Genomic DNA, 17,818 nt, shown 5'->3' on the forward strand with positions numbered 1-17,818 from the left:
GAACTTTTTTGTGAAGTCTGTACTAAAAGCGATGAACTGTTTCATGCAAAGTAACACTGGGTGACTTTGGTAGTAATAGGTTATGCCTTTAGGGTCTTGTAATATAAAATTGTGAGCAAAGATTTTTTTGAAGAAGTTCAGGAAAAAGTCCCAATTGTGTAAATGATGACAAGGTCTAGTTCTAGTAGAAACAAAATTTCACAAATAAATGCAGTATCTCACACACAAGGGGTACAGTCATCATGGTGTAACAATTTTGGAGATGTGGGCATCATACTCTAAGAAGGAAGAACAGTGACAGATACAGATGCTAAATAAAACCAAGCATATGTGGGCTCAGAAAGGAGGACTACACACATACCCACGTGTACACACAAAAGGAATGAAAAGAAAAAAATCAAAATAGGGGAGGAAGGAAGAACAAATGAGAGAAAGCTAAAATCTTAGAAAATTATGAAACTTTTGGCCAAGGGAGCCTTCAATTATCTTTGTCTTCAGTACACATTCACATTTACTGTAGAAATAAGAATATAAGAAATCCACAAACCCAATGTTAAATTGCTTCTCCTAGTCTCATATTGGTCACATTTTGCAAAGTTATCTGTATCAGTATAGAGAAATCTTCTTTCTTTTTGAAAAGTAATTCTTCAGGTACCAACTTGCCTAACCATATTTTATTTAGGGAAATTTATATAAATAAACTTCAAAACAACTAGCTATCCTAGGATTTTTATGAATGTTGGGTTTGTCGTTTTTGTTGTGGATTACATATCCTAAATTTCCAGAATTTTGCAGGTCTGAACCAGAATTTTTCAGTACATGTAAGTATCCTGGGAAAGCATCACTGGAGCCATATAATGTTTCTGGTATGCCTAAAGTAACAATGTTTCTAACCAGCCAAGATGTGGTAATGACAATAACTGGTACAATTCCAAGTTGGTTATAATTTATAAAGTACTTTCATGTGCATTACCTCATTTGTTTCCTTTAACAACCCTCTGAAGAAAGTAGGGCAGTTAGATTTGCCAACAGAGGACAGATGTTTATTACATTAACACAATTACTACAGCAATTTAAAGGAAGGTAAATATAATGTCTTTTATAATATAAATTATAAGGTAGATGCTCAGTTTAATGCAAAGAAATCCTTATTTAAATTTAAAAGCTGCATTTCCCTCAAATGTGGCAAAACAGATACAATGGCATTCCCAAATATTGCTAAATACTTGTAAGTTAATGCTTCAAAACTGATCAGAGACTAAACTATATGGATATATATCTTACACACAGTAATCAGTGACAGAACCAGGACTGCAACTCAAACCCTGACTCAGTGCAGTTACCCTTTTTCATCATGAATTGATTTGAAAGTCAGATAAGAACGACGAACTAGGTGTCAAAAAACGCACAAATACACATATTTGTGCAGAAATTCTGCATACAATTTCTAGGATTTATAAGCCCTCTGAAGGAACTCCTGAATCCTGAGTTTGGAAACTCTCCCCTTGAGGGAACATCTTAGAGTCCCTGAAAGACTGGAGGGAACAAGGAAGGAGTTGAGTCAGTTACTTTTCTTTGACTACAGGCCTCCGGAGATGAACTGTGGGGGGGCGGGGTGGGGTGGTGGAGTGATAGATCCAACTGTAGCCTGTTAGCATCTTGAGCTCATCGTAAGAAATAATAACTCTCTCTCCCATGCCAGCTCTGTCCTAGAAAAGAGTGCTGGTCTCCATTATGATGAAACACTATTAAAGAACCATTTACAGCATCGAATTCTGGAAAATTATTCACAGATCAATTCACTTTTTACTTTGCCCATAGCAGTGGGGGGAAATTGTAATCTGTGGCCACAAATTCATAGATAATGCCAATATATTAGCAATACTACAGTTACTTCAAAGATCAGTGTGACCATAAAATATATAAAGTTTTTGTTGCGTGTGTATTTTAGTTTTGTATCCTGGATCTTAATACCTAGCTTTGTGACCGGGGACAATACTTTAACCTCTAAGTCACAGGAAGAATTTAAAGTAATGATCTCAAAGATTCAATAATGACAAGAAGGATGGAGAGGCCAAGATGAATGAGATAAACAGGTAGGGAGGTTAACTGAGTAGGACATGAGAAAAGAGGGCAGTGAAAACAGAAGGCGGGGACTTCCCTGGTGGCCCAGCGGTTGGGAATCTACCTGCCAATGCAGGGGACAAGGGTTCGATCCCTGTTCCGGGAGGATCCCACATGCCTCGGAGCAACTAAGCCCATGGGCCACAACTGCTGAACCTGCGCTGTAGAGCCTGCGAGCCACAACTACTGAGCCCGCGTGCTGCAACTACTGAAGCCTGCGTGCCTAGAGCCCGTGCTCCACAACAAGAGAAGCCACTGCAATGAGAAGCCCTCACACCACAACAAAGAGTAGCCCCAGCTTGCCACAACTAGAGAAAGCTTGTGAGCAGTAACGAGGAGCCAATGCAGCCAAAAATAAATAAATAATTAAAAAAAATAAAAAACAGAAGGCGAGCAATGAAATCTACTCAATTTTTAGGGGAGTGTTAGCAAAGGCTAAAAATGTCAATTAGTGGGTGGACCGTCATCCACAGGTAACACAATCACCTACTATGCATCAAGTTCATTATTAGGAAGCGGAGAGACACAGATAATCAAACCAAGAACTCATTTCAACGTTCACATACTTACAGCTGTGGAAGACAGCAGGTAAATAAACAATGATGGTAATGTGGTCAGAACTAACAGGGATGAGTTATGTTAGCAGTGTAGACTAAACCAAATTCTGACAAAGGTGTTCAGAGAAGGCGTTGAGTCTTAAAGGGTGCATATAAATTCATTAGGTGGATAAGACAGGGTATGATATTTAAGGCAGAGGAAACTGCATATGAAAAGGCAGAGTAGTATTAAAAATACAGAGTGTTGAGAGAACTGCATGCAGTTTCTTTAATAAAGACAGCATGAGAACATGTACCTTAGAGAATGGTGGAAAGTAACGTTAAGGGGATTAAAGGGTCGGGTCTTGTGTTCAATGCCAAGTAGTTTTGCGGAGGAAAAGAAGTTCGTTCTAATTCTAGTTCCTCCATATGACAAGAACATGAACAAGTTACTAAAACTTGATTTTTAATTTTTAAGATAAGTAATAATACCAGCTTCGGAGTTTCTGAGGATTAAATGAGGTAGCTCACATAACATCTGGCAGAAGGGTCGTGTATTTATTAAGGTCTTTCCTCTCCTTTTCCCAAGACAGCAGGGTAACACTGAAGCAGTATAAACGTCCTTTCAACAAATATTTTAAATATTTAGTATGTGCACTATCCTCACCCTTAAGGCATTTAATACAGGGGAAGAAACCTGACAAATAAGTGGACAGTCACAATACAGTTAAGTAACTAACAATGGAGGGAGGCAAGTAACAGTTCTTAAAAAGATGAAAAAGTTAATGCAGTGAGTGTAAATAACTCTTTCTAGCAACTTGGACTTGGAGAAATGAGGAACAGAATTACAGATAGAGGGGATGGGAATGAAGAAAAGGCGTTGTTTGTCGTGTTTCTAGGAGGAAGAGATATAAATAAGCTGAAAAGGTCATTCCAAAGTGACATAGGAGTACTATAGACATTAATATAGAAAAGTTAAAATATGAAGCCTGTTACAATCTTGTATCTAAAAGGATTCTATTTTAAATGAGATATATAAAGTTCTCATCAAGGTAAAAATTACTTGCACCTGCACTGTTCTGAGCCTAAGGTTTGAATGAAAATCGAAGTCTGGATCTGACCCCTAAATTTAAAGGCTGATCTGTAGTTATAGACTACAGTCCCTAGCTACCTGGAACTTGAGAACACAGGACATTTGTGGATACCCATCTATCTTGGCTTTATTAGCTAAATTAAGATAGCTGGTTATCTTAGATTTGTTCAGATTTAATTTAATGATCAATGATATACTCTTTAAGATGGGGTGATGACATTATTTCTAAAAAAATCAAGACAGAGAGAGTAAAGAATACCAGAAGGTATGACATAACTGAACTGGAGAAAAAAGGCACCTGGACCTGTAGGATGTGCACTGGATTCTCATTCTAGCTTTAACACTAACTTGCCGTGTGATCTACCTCAGTTCTCTCTGTCTCTCTCTCAATGAGGAGAGAGGGCTAAAATGTGTCTACATTTCATTCCAATTCCGAATTTTTATTATGCCAAACTAATTTGCTCCCAGACATTCTTCTAAAACAAGTTTTTCTTAAGATATCTTCCAAGGCATTTTTTTTTAACACTTTAAAATCAAACAGTTTAAACTGAGATGATTTTCAATTAAAGCTTTCTGGAAATTTGATCACCATTGAGGAATCTGAAATTTACTTTAGCAGAAAATTATGGAATACTACTTTCTTATTCAATATTTCATAGGAATTTAGGGACACATGTATTAATGTGTTAACATTAAACTATTACTGGCAAAATTCCTAATTAGAAAAAACAGTGTAAGTAGTGGTTAAGGGCATGAATTTTAGTTTAAGGTTGACTTCAGTTTGAATGATGACCTGACAGTCACCCCGTGACATATTTAATCATCAGTTTCCTCATCTGAAAATGCAGATAATAAGAAACAGAATATTTAGTTCATGTGTATGGCATTTCCTGAAACTGGAATAGCTATACATAATAGCCCTGGTTATGAGGTTTATGTAAAGATTAAATAAACTATTTCATATAAAGTACTTAACACTATCATTAACACATGATATGCACTTAATATATGCAAACAACCGAATACATATCATTTATTCAAGGCCTTGATATAGGAATAATGTATCACATATTATGATATTAAAGCTCGTCATTCTTAACTCCTAAGTCTAATAGTTAAAAAAAAAACAACTGATAGAGCATAGTTACTACCAAATATAAAATATATGTTACATAGGTCAGACATTTCAAACTGACAATTCACTATGAACTTTGGCAGGTTCCACATCAGTTAAAGTGTCACGGGACAAATGAGAATCTTCAGCACCAGAACTTTTAAAGTAATGACAGACAAAAATTTTGATGGAGGAAAAAGATACAAACAAAAGTATATAAATATATTTTCTATTTATAACTTTTAAAATATTTTAATTAATTGCTTGAAAAGATAAGCTAGCTCGAATAAAAGAGCCATTTTTTCTTCGGCCCATATGCAAATCTTATTTTCTTTCTAACCATTTTACCTCGGTGGCCTCCTTTTGTACGACACACCACTCTCTTCTAACTTCTAAATTTCTGCTAGTTTGCTGTTGGCTGGGATAAGGTCGGAAATAATACGGACCTTCTATTGAAATCTGCATCCCCCCCCCCATGAGAGGAAGCAAAGGCATGAATATGGCACTCTCATAACGATTTAGCTGGGGCTTAATGAAATTTTCATCACAACCTGCTGTTCATTTTAATGGCCTTTGAAAAACAATGGAAAACATAGCTTGAGGGAAGAAAAGATTTTTCCGTAGCAGATATCTGTCAGCTTAACATTTAGTTCCATTCACTCTCTCCCTACTCTCCTCATCCCCATATTACTGCCCTCATCACAGAACTATAACACTGTTGTGTACTTTTTCATTAAATTTATTCCTAGGTATTTTATTCTTTTGATGTTATAGTACATCACAGAACTACAGATCATTTGTTTGTACTGTATGCAATGTCACTGTCCTGATGTTTGGCTAATGTCAGGTTTTGGTGTCCATTCTCATGTCTAACCATACCCTTTAATTAGTGGAGTTTTTTAATCAGTTTGAATAATGACCCCAACAGTCACCCTGTGACATATTCAACATCAGTTTCCTCATCTGAAAATAGAGATAATAAGAATCAGAATATTTAGAATGCAACTTCCCACTTGCTGTGGAGCCTTTCACATATCTTCCTAGATATATTTCTCCCTTTTTCTCTTTTTGCAGTTAAAAAAAAAAAGAAAGAAATTTCCTTTAACACTCTATTCCTTTTCTATGATACAATTTTCTGCCGTGTTATTATTTTTTTCTTGGTGATTAAGATCATCACTTTACTCAGATACATAAATTTCTCCTTGATAATGCTCCCAATAGTTGCAGTTACTAAATATTCTTACAAGAGCATATTTCTTCATCAATAAAAGTGAGTCTAATTTCTCCAAAGAAGACATACAGATGGCCAATAGGCACATGAAAAGATGCTCAACATCACTAATATTAGAGAAATGCAAATCAAAACTACCATGAGGTACCACCTCACACCAATCAGAATGGCCATAAGTAGAAAGTCTACAAATAGAGGACTTTGTGGAGAAAAGGAAACCCTCCATTGGTGGGAATGTGAGTTGGTGCAGCCACTATGGAAAACAGTATGGAGGTTCCTCAGAAAACTAAAAATAGAGTTGCCGTATGGTCCAGCAATCCCACTCCTGTGCATATATCTGGAGAAAATTCTAATTTGAAAAGATATATACACCTCAATGTTCACAGCAGTGCTATTTAAAATAGCCAAGACATGGAAGCAACCTAAATGTCCACTGACAGACGAATGGATAAAGAAGATGGGGTATATACATATATACAATGGAATACTACTCAGCTATAAACAAGAATGAAATAATGCCATTTGCAGCAACATGTATGGATCTAGAGATTATCACACTTAGTGAAGTCAGTCAGAAAGAGAAAGACAAATACCATAGGATATCACTTACATGTGGAATCTATAAAATGACACAAATGAACTTATTTGCAAAAGAGAAACAGACTCATAGATACAGAAAACAAACTTACCAAAGGGGAAAGGGGGTGGGAGAGGGGTAATTAGGAGTTTGGGATTATCAGATACAAACTAGTGTACATAAAATAGATAAACAGCAAGGTCCTACTGGATAGCACAGGGAGCTGTATTCAATATCCTGTGATAAACCATAATGGAAAAGAATATTATAAATAAGCATAACTGAATCCCTTTGCTGTACACCAGAAACTAACACACTGTAAATCACCTATGCTTCAATTGTAAGTAAGTAAATAAATAAGTAACTGTGAGTCTACTTACATTTCTGTGTACTCAAAGCATGTCTAGGAATCTTGTGTACATAAACATAACACCATCTTAGTCGTTTTGTATTCATACAAAAACTATCTTTCTGGGACTCGGGCTTCTAGATGCTTGGCATGTTCAACCTATCTTTGTATTTTCTCAATATCTTTGTATTATTCAATAACAAGTCACTCTTGAGCTGAGCTTTTAATATATTTGTAGGAAGGAAAGTACAAAAAAAGAGCTGTGGGAAATACAATAATGAAAATAGTCTAATGTCCACATACATAACGATATTTCTTTGTGTCAACTCTTTCTGCCATGGATGCTCTATCTCTGCTCTTTTGCCTGTGTAGCTAATTTTCTCCTAATTCCCAGTACCTCTGAATGTTTCCTGCTAAGCAAATTGGCAAGCACTGTCTCCTGCCCTTTATCCTGTTAGGAATTATTCGTTTGGCTTCAGCCTGTCATATACTTCCAAATTAAGAGTCTGTGCACCCACCTGGAAGGAAGCTCACATGAAACGCTGAGGGAATACCAAGGCCCTAAAAGAAATAACACCTCAGTAGCAAAGAGCACACTTCATATCCAGATCTTGCTTTCTAACACCATTCTCCAATAAAAGGAACCAGGGCTTCTTAGAGAAATGGCTTATTCTAGGACTGGGAGAAGGAAAGATACAAGATGAATCTGCAGTATCTTATAGTACCAGAAAGTAAACAAGTGTTCAAGAAAAAGAAAAAACCCACCATCACAGTGGTACGTCAAAGTGACAATAGAAGAAGCCTCCAATGAACAAAGCTGGAACAATGTGACTAACAAAATAAAAAACTGTATTATAACTCAAAGTATAAAATAAACATCCATGAGTTCATACTGATATAAATAAGTGATTGAATAAGTAAATGACAGAGAAGAGATAAATCTCCAATAAAGAATAAATGCAAATAAATTTCTCGATGATTCACTGTGAAGGATGGGGATCAAGGTCCCCTACTCCTTAAATGTGGGTTGTACACAGCACCTTCCTTCCACAGAGTAAGGTACAGAAAGGGGGCAGGGAGGCTTTACAGTGGAGAAACCCGACAAACACTGTTATCAGCCAAGTGATCAAGGTCAACACCAACATTCGTAAATCACATCGTAAGTATGTACTTTTGATGTGATGTGACAAGAATGGTACTTGGTTTCTGTGGTCTTTCTACCCAAACCCACAGTCCCAGTTTAATTATGAGAAAACCACCAGACAAATTCTAATAGAGTGGCATTCTACAATATATCTGAACAGTATTCCTCAAAATTTTCAAGGCTATCAAAAACAAGAACAGTCTGAGAAACTGTTGCGGCCAAAAGGAGCCCAAGGAGACATGAGAACTAAATAGCTAAATGTAATCTGTTATGTGATGGCATCCTAGAAGAGAAAAAGCACACAGTGAAAACTAAAGAAATCTGAATAAACTATGGACTTTAGTTAATAATGCTGTATCACAACATAAAAGATGCAAAATAATTTTAAATGCAGAAAGTTAATCATGTAAAATGAATAGCATATACAAAAATAAAGAAAAAGAAAACTATCATAAAGATGTTATACCAGAAAGCTATGATTCTGGGTGATTTTTATCATCTTCCTTTTAATTTTTCTGTTTTTTTAAACAACTCTTATAGTAAGAAAATACTATTTTTACTATCAGAAAAAAATGCAGCACATTAAAAGAAAAAGGTTGTGTGGGTCCTCCTCAAAACTCCATTTTTATCTCCATGAAGATTAGAGCCAAAAAGTCTTTGGCTGACTAGATTATTTCCAAAATTCCTTCCAACTGTAAGATCATGTGAATTACATAAATTTTAACTAAAATCCATGTCCCAGCTATGCATCTGGTAGAGACCCAGAAATATTTAATTACCACATGACTCCAAATACTGGTTAACATACATTTTGTGCCAGATATAATTTACCAGTGTCCTAACAACAGTTAAAAATAGTGTTAAATAGTATAAATGCAGTATATTTTTGGTGTAAAGCATGTCTTTTTATGTCACTGTTTTATGTTTGTTTGTTTTACTTTTCCATCTGACTCTGAAATAAATAGGAGGCATGTTCTTGTGTGCAACGTGGCATCCGTGTTTAGGATGGACATAGGTTTTAAACAGGAGTTAGTAAACATCTGTAACGTAAAGGATGACTATCATTTATTCATAAATTATACAGTTTGCATCAATCGTTTTACTAGTTTGTTTGCTTTCATTTTAAGATGAGTCCATGAGCATTATCACCTGTAGGAGACTATCTGTAACTATTAAAGAGATTTAGAAAATGAAATCTTAAAAGAAAGGCATCCTGGAAGTTGAAAAACTGGGAACCTCAGCTGAGCTAACAGTAAGAGAATCACTACTTTTCAAATACACAATAGTTCTAACCATACTAATTTTAGACTACACAAAAAATAGACCGAATTGTCTAGGCAGTCTAAGATGCATTAATGTATAAAGGTTATAAAATGTAACAAAGTTGTAAAATGGCCCTGGTGGGGAAGCACAAACTAGACTGCACATATCTGGCAGGTAGGCGGTGACTGTCCTGGGCTCTTCTGCCACTTTGTATTCTTGAACCTTAAGTTTTACTCAACCACAACTTACTCGTGTGAAAATAAGGAAGACATCATAACAAAAATTAATGATTTATAATTGGGGTTAGACGTATAAATATGTTTCTAAAAAAAAAATACTATGTATCTTCATTGCATTCGGTTTCTTCCAATTTAACCTTGAGAGTGCGTCAGAAAAGGGAGCTAGAAGTTAAAATCAAACCATTAAAATCAGGTTTGTTTTCTTTTCCATCTTTTACCTTCTGGCTCATTTTTGATGAGCTCTTCCATCTTCCTCTGCTTCAAGGTGTCAACAACATCAGCTAAGCTGCCTTTGCGCCGCTCAGGAGTCCCCAGGGCTGTACTAGACAAGGACTCGCCACTCTGTCGCCCACCTTCTTCTGCCTTCTGAGGTGAGGTAGATGAGTTGTGTGGGGCAAATGAAGACATAACTTTATTGCCATCAACTTCCTGAAAGAGAAATCAAAAGAAAAAATATATATATATTTGTTTAAAATTCAGTAAGCTTTTTAATTTTAATTGGTTACATGGCTTATTCAGCTGCAACGGTGAAAAATACCACTCTGCAGGAGCAAAAGGAATAAAGAAATTTCAAAAAAGAATACATTAACTTTACAGGTTGACACTAGAGTGAGACAAAGATCAATTCATAGGAGAAGTAAAAATAAGAAGATTCTCTCCCTTAGACTGAGTTCAAAAGGCAACACAGCCTTTCTACAAAGCCTATATTGATTAGTTTTGTCTATTTTTGGCTTTTGTTTGAAAGTCTTAGATTTTCCTATGAACATTAAATGTAGTGGTCATCTGTTATAAACCTTCTCATGATATTATAATGTTTAAACAAATAACATTCCAAATATTTAATTTTCTTTTTAATTTTAAGCAGCTGCCTGTTCTTTATGGTACTCCTAATAAAAGGAGGGTCCTCTTTTAGTTCTCCACCTTCCTCTCATGCTTTTTAGAAGACAGCAGCCACCCAAGTTATTCTGACATCAGAGAAGTATACTGTAAATTCATTTCTGCTTATGCAGAAGATATTTCCAATTCCATTTGTTATCTGAAGCCCTGTTTCTGATGATACTCTTTGCTGTTTCGCACTTTAAGCCTCATTTGCCCTGAAAAATGAAGTTTCTTGCAGACTTTGCCTCTTCATAATTGTGTACATGTATGAAAAGAACTTATTCTATAATTCTAAAAGGTAAACATACTTCTGGTGTTCCTTTTGGCATTATTCTTCCCATAATTTCTAGTAGAACTTCGGCAATTTGTGTAATATCAGGGGTATATTTTGTATAAGCAGCACTAAATTGTTTTTTCAGAACTTTTCCAAAGAAATGATATTGAAATGACAAAGAAAAATTTATTTTCTTAAAGGTTTTCCTTGTATAATCTCTTACCTCCATAATCCTTTGACTTGCCACAAAGCAGAGCTCTTCTTAAAAATAAATCTGTATCCTAACATCTTTGAGGAAGTTAGTCTCCCCCAGGTTTATTTCTTAATTCTACAGCATTAAAAGTTTCCAATAAAATATATATGAGCGTGTGCATATTTAATATTCAGTATAATAGCTTATGCCCGTGTTTACACATTGGTCCTCTATTTAAGACATGTTAATGAGGATCTGTTGACCCCAGAAAAATGACAAATCACACTGATTTGATATTTAATCTTTAAAAAATAATGCTAATATTTTTGACTAGATTAAAATTACTTGATAAAACTGTCATTCTAATTGTTTAAAATATATGAAAAATAGAGATGTCAACACAAATATAATCATAACTTGTTCATATGATTTTTGTCAATGGATATCAGTGAGTACAGGGACATTAGCTATGGTATAAACATCAGTTTGTTGGGTGGGATCGAGTCAATGTGGGAAAAGCAAAAGTAAAAAATGTGTGCGAAAAGAATTTTCAGAATAATTCTAAACCCCAAATGGTTTCCATTTCCTAAAAACAGAATATGCCTCTTACAATCACTGTTTCTTGACTGAATGCTCTATAGACAATACCTTCATAGATGACTCTTAGCTTATAACGTACTTGAATTTAGAAATCAATATGCATAATGTAATAATTATAAGTCCCTGCAGGCTAAGTGAAAGTACACTTTTGTAATTATTTATTTAAAACCGACACATAAATACAAGCAAACACTTAAACACAGATACATACACACACAGACACCTCTGAAAGGGGCAATCACAAATTCATTCAGTAAACTAAGGAATGTTTTTATGAATGACCCATAATAAACATTAGCTCAGTTTAATGTGCAAACCAGAATACAGCAAAACTGCTATATTTAGTTTCCACAGATCTTTCTTCTCCTTTATTTCCAAGGTCAAAAGCAGAAACATCCCAATTTTAGCTGCACTTTAAACATTTATATTTTATACTGTTTTTACATTATATGATGATATACTTTACAAATAAGAATTTGGCAACTGAGCTTCGCTTGCCATAAGTGAAAATTACACACATTTTTCTGTAGCATCATCTGTACAGAGAATGACACCCAAATTATATGCAATGAAGTCTATTAAAGTATCAGAAAAAAATTCAAATTAAAGTAAAATAAAATAATATCCCATTTTGCATCTCTCTAATTTTCTACACCTTGCAAAGAGAAAGGATATATTGTGAAGAGTTTAACGTATTTCACAAGAATTCTAAACTCAGTTACCACAGCAATATAAAAATAAATTAATTAGCATTACTTTTATTTCAAGCAGGAATATTTATCTTATCGCTGTTTCACCTGTCTGATTACATTTCAGCCTCTGGCAGTGTTAATCCCTTTAACAGTTTTATGTAGTTAACAGATGTTTCAGTGTGGGGCTCCACTGTCCATCTGCATGGCCAATGGCCTGTTATGTAGTGCTGGCACAGTCTTCAGTCAACGAAGTCCTATGGTTTTCAGTTTCTTCCCTGGGACTGCATTTACCATCCCTGAAATAATGACTGCACATTTCCGTTCATTTTCCTGGGAGCTGAACGTTCAAAGAGTCCGCTAACAAATGCAGCAGTGGTCCAGGCCAGCAATATATATTTAATTAAGTTTTGTGAACTCTAAGAACAAGTTTCAGTATTTTGCAGAAGAGCTCTTGGAACTGTGATGTGTAACTTTTAAAGTCTAATGATAAAAGTGTGTTCCAAACTTTTAGAATGAGGTTAATAATCTCCGGTATACTTTTTTTTTTTTTTTTGGCCCCGCCACACAGCATGTGGGATCTTAGTTCCCCAACCAGGGGTCGAACCCAATGCCCCCTGCAGTGGAAGTGCAGAGTCTTAACCACTGGACCGCCAGGGAAGTCCGTTATTCTTGAACAAGCTTTACCTCACCTTGCTCTCTTTGTCACCTTTGCAACCATGAGATAAAGGAAGGGGTCTGCCTAATGTATCCATGTATCTACCCTCATCAAAACATCTTTTAAAAAATGCATTCTTATTAATTCTACAGATAGTATTTTTCTATGAACACCTTAATATTCAAATTTTAGATAATTTGGTGACTAAGAAGAATTAATTCATTTGAATAAAAGAGATAATATGCGACTCAATCAAATATGTATCTTCCTTTTATTGCCCAAATGACATTTCATTCTTGACTTCTAGACTCAAGAAATACATCATCATGTGTATTTTTCGGTCCTATAAACTGAAATTAAATCCACACAGGGTAGTAAAAACACTACACTTAATAGTCAGTCTATCAGACTATAATCACTAAGAATGATAGACGATATTTATTGAATATTTACTTTGTGTCAGGTGTTGTTTAAACTGCCATATATGCATTAACTCAGTTAATTCTCATGGCAAGCCTAATTATGATTTGCACTTCAGAGATGGAGAAACTGAGGCACACAGACTGAAGTAAATGCCTGAGATCATATGACTAATAAAACATAAAGTAGATAATCAACTCCATTCTCTTGGCTTCCAGAGCCCTGGTTCTCCACCACAGTGCTAATACTACTCTTAAAAGACAAAAAACAAACAAACCCCCAAGAAACCTTTAACGATGTCTATATCTATCAATGATATGGGTGAACAAGATATGCTGCTTCTTCATAATTAAGTATGAAAAAGAGAGGCTTTCACCCCAATATGTTCAACTCCTAAAGAAGTGATGCAAATGTCCTGAAATTAATTAACCCAGCAGTATTGTAGGCTTATAAAGCTCTCTCCATCCACATACACATTGGTTTATACTATATTCCACAAAAATGAACCTTACGATTTAAATAGTTATATAAACCAAACATATACATTTGAGGTCTAAGTGGCTAATCAAAATAATGGTGCTCAGTAGTTTATGATTTTTAATCTATCTTTATAGAATGTGTGGCCACCTCTAGCATTCTTTCTAGTTCAATAAAGTTTTGAGCTTAGAAGAAACAGTACAGAAGATTTGGACTATCTTTAACTAAATTCTCATTAATGCAAGTTCATTAATTTTGGTATTGCATAGACGCAGCACAAAATGAACTACAGATCCACAGAGAAAGTGCTTTGGTGCCAAACAAGTTTTGACATGGTCATGTTCTTCCAGCAACAGGCATGGGATGTAATGTCCAGCATGGTAACCATAGTTAATAATTTTATAGTCTCTATCTGAAAGTTGCTAAGAGAGTAAATCTTAAACGTTCTCATCACAACAGAAAAAAAATTTGTAACTTAGGCGATGGGTGTTAATTAGGCTTACTGTGGTGATCATTTTGCAATATATACCAATAGCAAGTCGCTATGTTGTACACCTGAAACTAATATAATGTTATATGTCAATTATATCTGAATTTTTAAAAGCTATATTATGTAGTTATTCCTTAAATTCTTTAAAAATTGGATAAAAATATGTTATCACAGATATCCATTTTGAAACTAAATTGCACTACCTGTAACCTATTCTGTCAAACTAGGAGATGCCAAATTTCATTTAGTAATAGAAAAAAATACATAATGATTGTGTAAAAACTGTTTTTAATGTTTTTTTGGTTAAAATAATTTTTCATTATACTTCTGCATGAAACCTCAAACCACTAACGCTTACTCCTTTTGGATTATAGATCTCTTGATGTAGCTAGAGATGCCCTCCAAAACTCAAATGCACATGCATACAGGCAAACACTCATGCAATTGCACACATAATTTTACATATAATTTTAGAGAGTTCATTTTCTACTCTCATAGTTCCAACTATGAACTTCCTCAATGAAATCCCCTAGTAACTCCTATAAACCCTGGGTTCCAGGTTAAGAAGCTCTGACCGAAATGTGAAAAGGATTATAAACTCATTAATATATACAATTAGATGATTTCAAAATGATCAGTTATTATATGTAAAAAGAGCCTCAAACTATAGATTTTATTGATGTTTTATTCAGATAAATATAGAAGCACGTATGTCAATAACTTGAAATTTTACTGTTCCTAAGATAAACATTTAGACAGAGATCAATATTTTAATTATAAAGAATAATAAACACATTGAAGAAAACAGTACATTACTAAGGGCAATCATTGTCTTCTTACTCAGAAATTACTTTGTGATAATGCACATATAAATCTGAAATGGAAGGCAGAACAAATTGTTACCTTTATAAATGAATGTTACCGTTTTGAGAAGTCATATCAGTTAAATTTCAAATAGGAATTTTCCTGAAAGCAGGATGTAAACATATGAGGAAGGATACATGAGGCAAAACCCAACACCTCAAAAAGCTCACTGGAGAACACTAAGAGTCTTTCTTTGATTAACATGATCAAATTCAATATTCTGGGAACAGGATATGGTCAGTTCCCAAGATTTATACAACAAAAGTCAACACTTATAGGCAGATCTCTGAAGGGTGTCTATTATGGTTGTGATTACTGTTGGTGTTAATGTTGTCAGATTTAAAATCTTTTCAAAACTTTTCCTAAAAAAGAGCTGTCTAACGCATACTTAGATTCACTGATTTAAATAAATGAAAAATTGACAGAGACAGTTTTGCTTGAGTTACTGTCAGTCATCTATAGACAGAGCTCATCACAACTGTTCACCTTTCTATATTGGAAAAAGCCACCAATAACACATTTGTAAAACTTACTGAGTTTTATAAGATCAACAATTCTTAGTGCTTAAATGACTACAAGGTAAACTAATTGAAATTCCAGATATTAGATGAGTGGTTCATAAATCTGTCTAGGGATGGGACCAGCAAGTTACGTATATGCGTCTTTTTTAAAGCTCCCTGGGGGGGGGGCGGTGTTAGACTTGGCTGTACCGGCCTACTCTAGATCACTTGCAACGTAGTCATAGGAATCCAAAGTCAGCTTTTAAGGAAAGATTATATTTTATATATTTCAACATTTTATGAGATTATAGAAATTCCCTGAAAATTAGTGCTCTAAATCCTTACAATCATTTAATCATCACAAAAAAATGGGTAGAAATTCCATAATACTCAAATATGTACTGTACATTTTTTGCTCTATGATCTATGGAAAGTTCCATATTCCATACCCTGCTCAGTTCTAATTTTTTTTTCTTTTTTTTTTGCGGTACGCGGGCCTCTCACTGTTGTGGCCTCTCCCGTTGCGGAGCACAGGCTCCAGACGTGCAGGCTCAGCGGCCATGGCTCACGGGCCCAGCCGCTCCGCGGCATGTGGGATCCTCCCGGACCGGGGCACGAACCCGCGTCCCCTGCAGTGGCAGGCGGATTCCCAACCACTGCGCCACCAGGGAAGCCCTGACAACTTTTTTTAATAGCCATTTTGGCACATACTGAAACAGGCGTAGGTTTGCTGGTTTCATACTAATTGTATAAAGAATCTGAGATTCATGTCAACATAGCATGTGGAAATAGATTATTTTCAGAAATGTACTAAAATTTGGTTTGAACTTATTAATAGTTTAATCTCATGTATAATATAAAATAAAACAATGATAGTATGTTTCCTTTGTGTTTTTAAACCAATGTCATATTTGCCATCTAATTTAATTCCAGTGAGTGAAACAGAAATTTAAAGGCAAATTTTCTGATTTAATAAGAGATTGTACAAACAGGAAAAACAGTTTTGGAAAATATCTTCATTTGCATGTGGGTGCTACACGGGCAGAAGTGTCTAATGGTTGTTTTTCCAGAACCACATTTACTAAGAATCTCAGAAATGCTGCATTCAAGAATAAAACGTATGTTTTCATGTGCTCTCAAAACCACTTAATAAGCAAAAGTGGCATTTAGAGAATTCTAATACATTAACTAATAGAACCTGTAAAACAAAGAAAATTTTGTGCTGTGACAGCCTCATCTTCCTGCTGATTTGTGTGCTGTATCTTACTTCTGTTTAAACATCTAGCAAAAACACTTTAAGACATTTGATGATCGCTTCCCTGCGGGCCCAAAGGTCAACAATAAGATGTTTCTAAACAAAAATTAGACTACACAAAAAACACTCCCATTTAACACTAGCATTGTGGATTATATAATAATATTTTAAGAAGTAAAGAAAAACTAGCCACTAATTACATATAATAATTCACCTGTCATTTTCCTAAGAAGGCTTCAGAACATTTCTACTGTAGTTGTTAATAAACTTAACTAAATACCTATTCACTCTGAGTCTGAAGAAAGAAATGATACTTGAGGAATTCCTCAAATTGTGAGCTGTTTGGGAACTGAATTCTTTTTATCCCACAGAGCAATGAGTACAGTTTCTCATACAGAACAGATCTTGGTAAAGTTAGTAAGCTAAGTGTTTGCTAGCATCATTTATAACTGGAAACTGACTACATGTTCTGTCATAAGTGAAATAAACTGTGACACCCCCCACCCCACCCCATGCAGTAAAATATGATGTCAGCAAAGCAGCAATGGTGAAGCAAACTGGAGTCAGAAGTCAGAATGTTGGGCTCACATCCAGGGTCTGTCATTTATTCATCTGGGACAAGCTATCTCAACATTTCAAAACTCAGTTTCTTCATCTAAAACTGGGATAATAAATGATAAGTAATTCATATGTGCTATGATATAGTACCAGATCTCCAGAATTTAGTAGTAATACTTTTTGAAGAATAAGAAGTACTTCATTCACTCAATTTTCTCTTTCATTCGTGTAATAAAAATATTTTGAGTGCTAACTTGTGAGACAGCGTAATGATGTTCACAGTTAAGGGCA

At 35.0% G+C, this 17,818-nt stretch overlaps 1 protein-coding gene across 12 annotated transcripts in view; it reads right to left on the minus strand.

Moving 5' to 3' along the window:
• The window catches only part of SOX5 (SRY-box transcription factor 5), a 992,020-nt gene that overhangs the window by 285,422 nt on the left and 688,780 nt on the right, over positions 1-17,818 (minus strand). For all 12 annotated transcript variants that reach the window (XM_033430324.2, XM_033430322.2, XM_033430323.2 and 9 more), the window contains one exon: positions 9,889-10,099. In XM_033430324.2, coding sequence (XP_033286215.1) covers positions 9,889-10,099 — 211 coding nt within the window. The remainder of the gene's footprint in view (positions 1-9,888; positions 10,100-17,818) is intronic.

This window comes from Orcinus orca, chromosome 11, assembly GCF_937001465.1.
Source record: "Orcinus orca chromosome 11, mOrcOrc1.1, whole genome shotgun sequence".
NCBI classification, from domain to species: Eukaryota; Metazoa; Chordata; class Mammalia; order Artiodactyla; family Delphinidae; genus Orcinus; species Orcinus orca.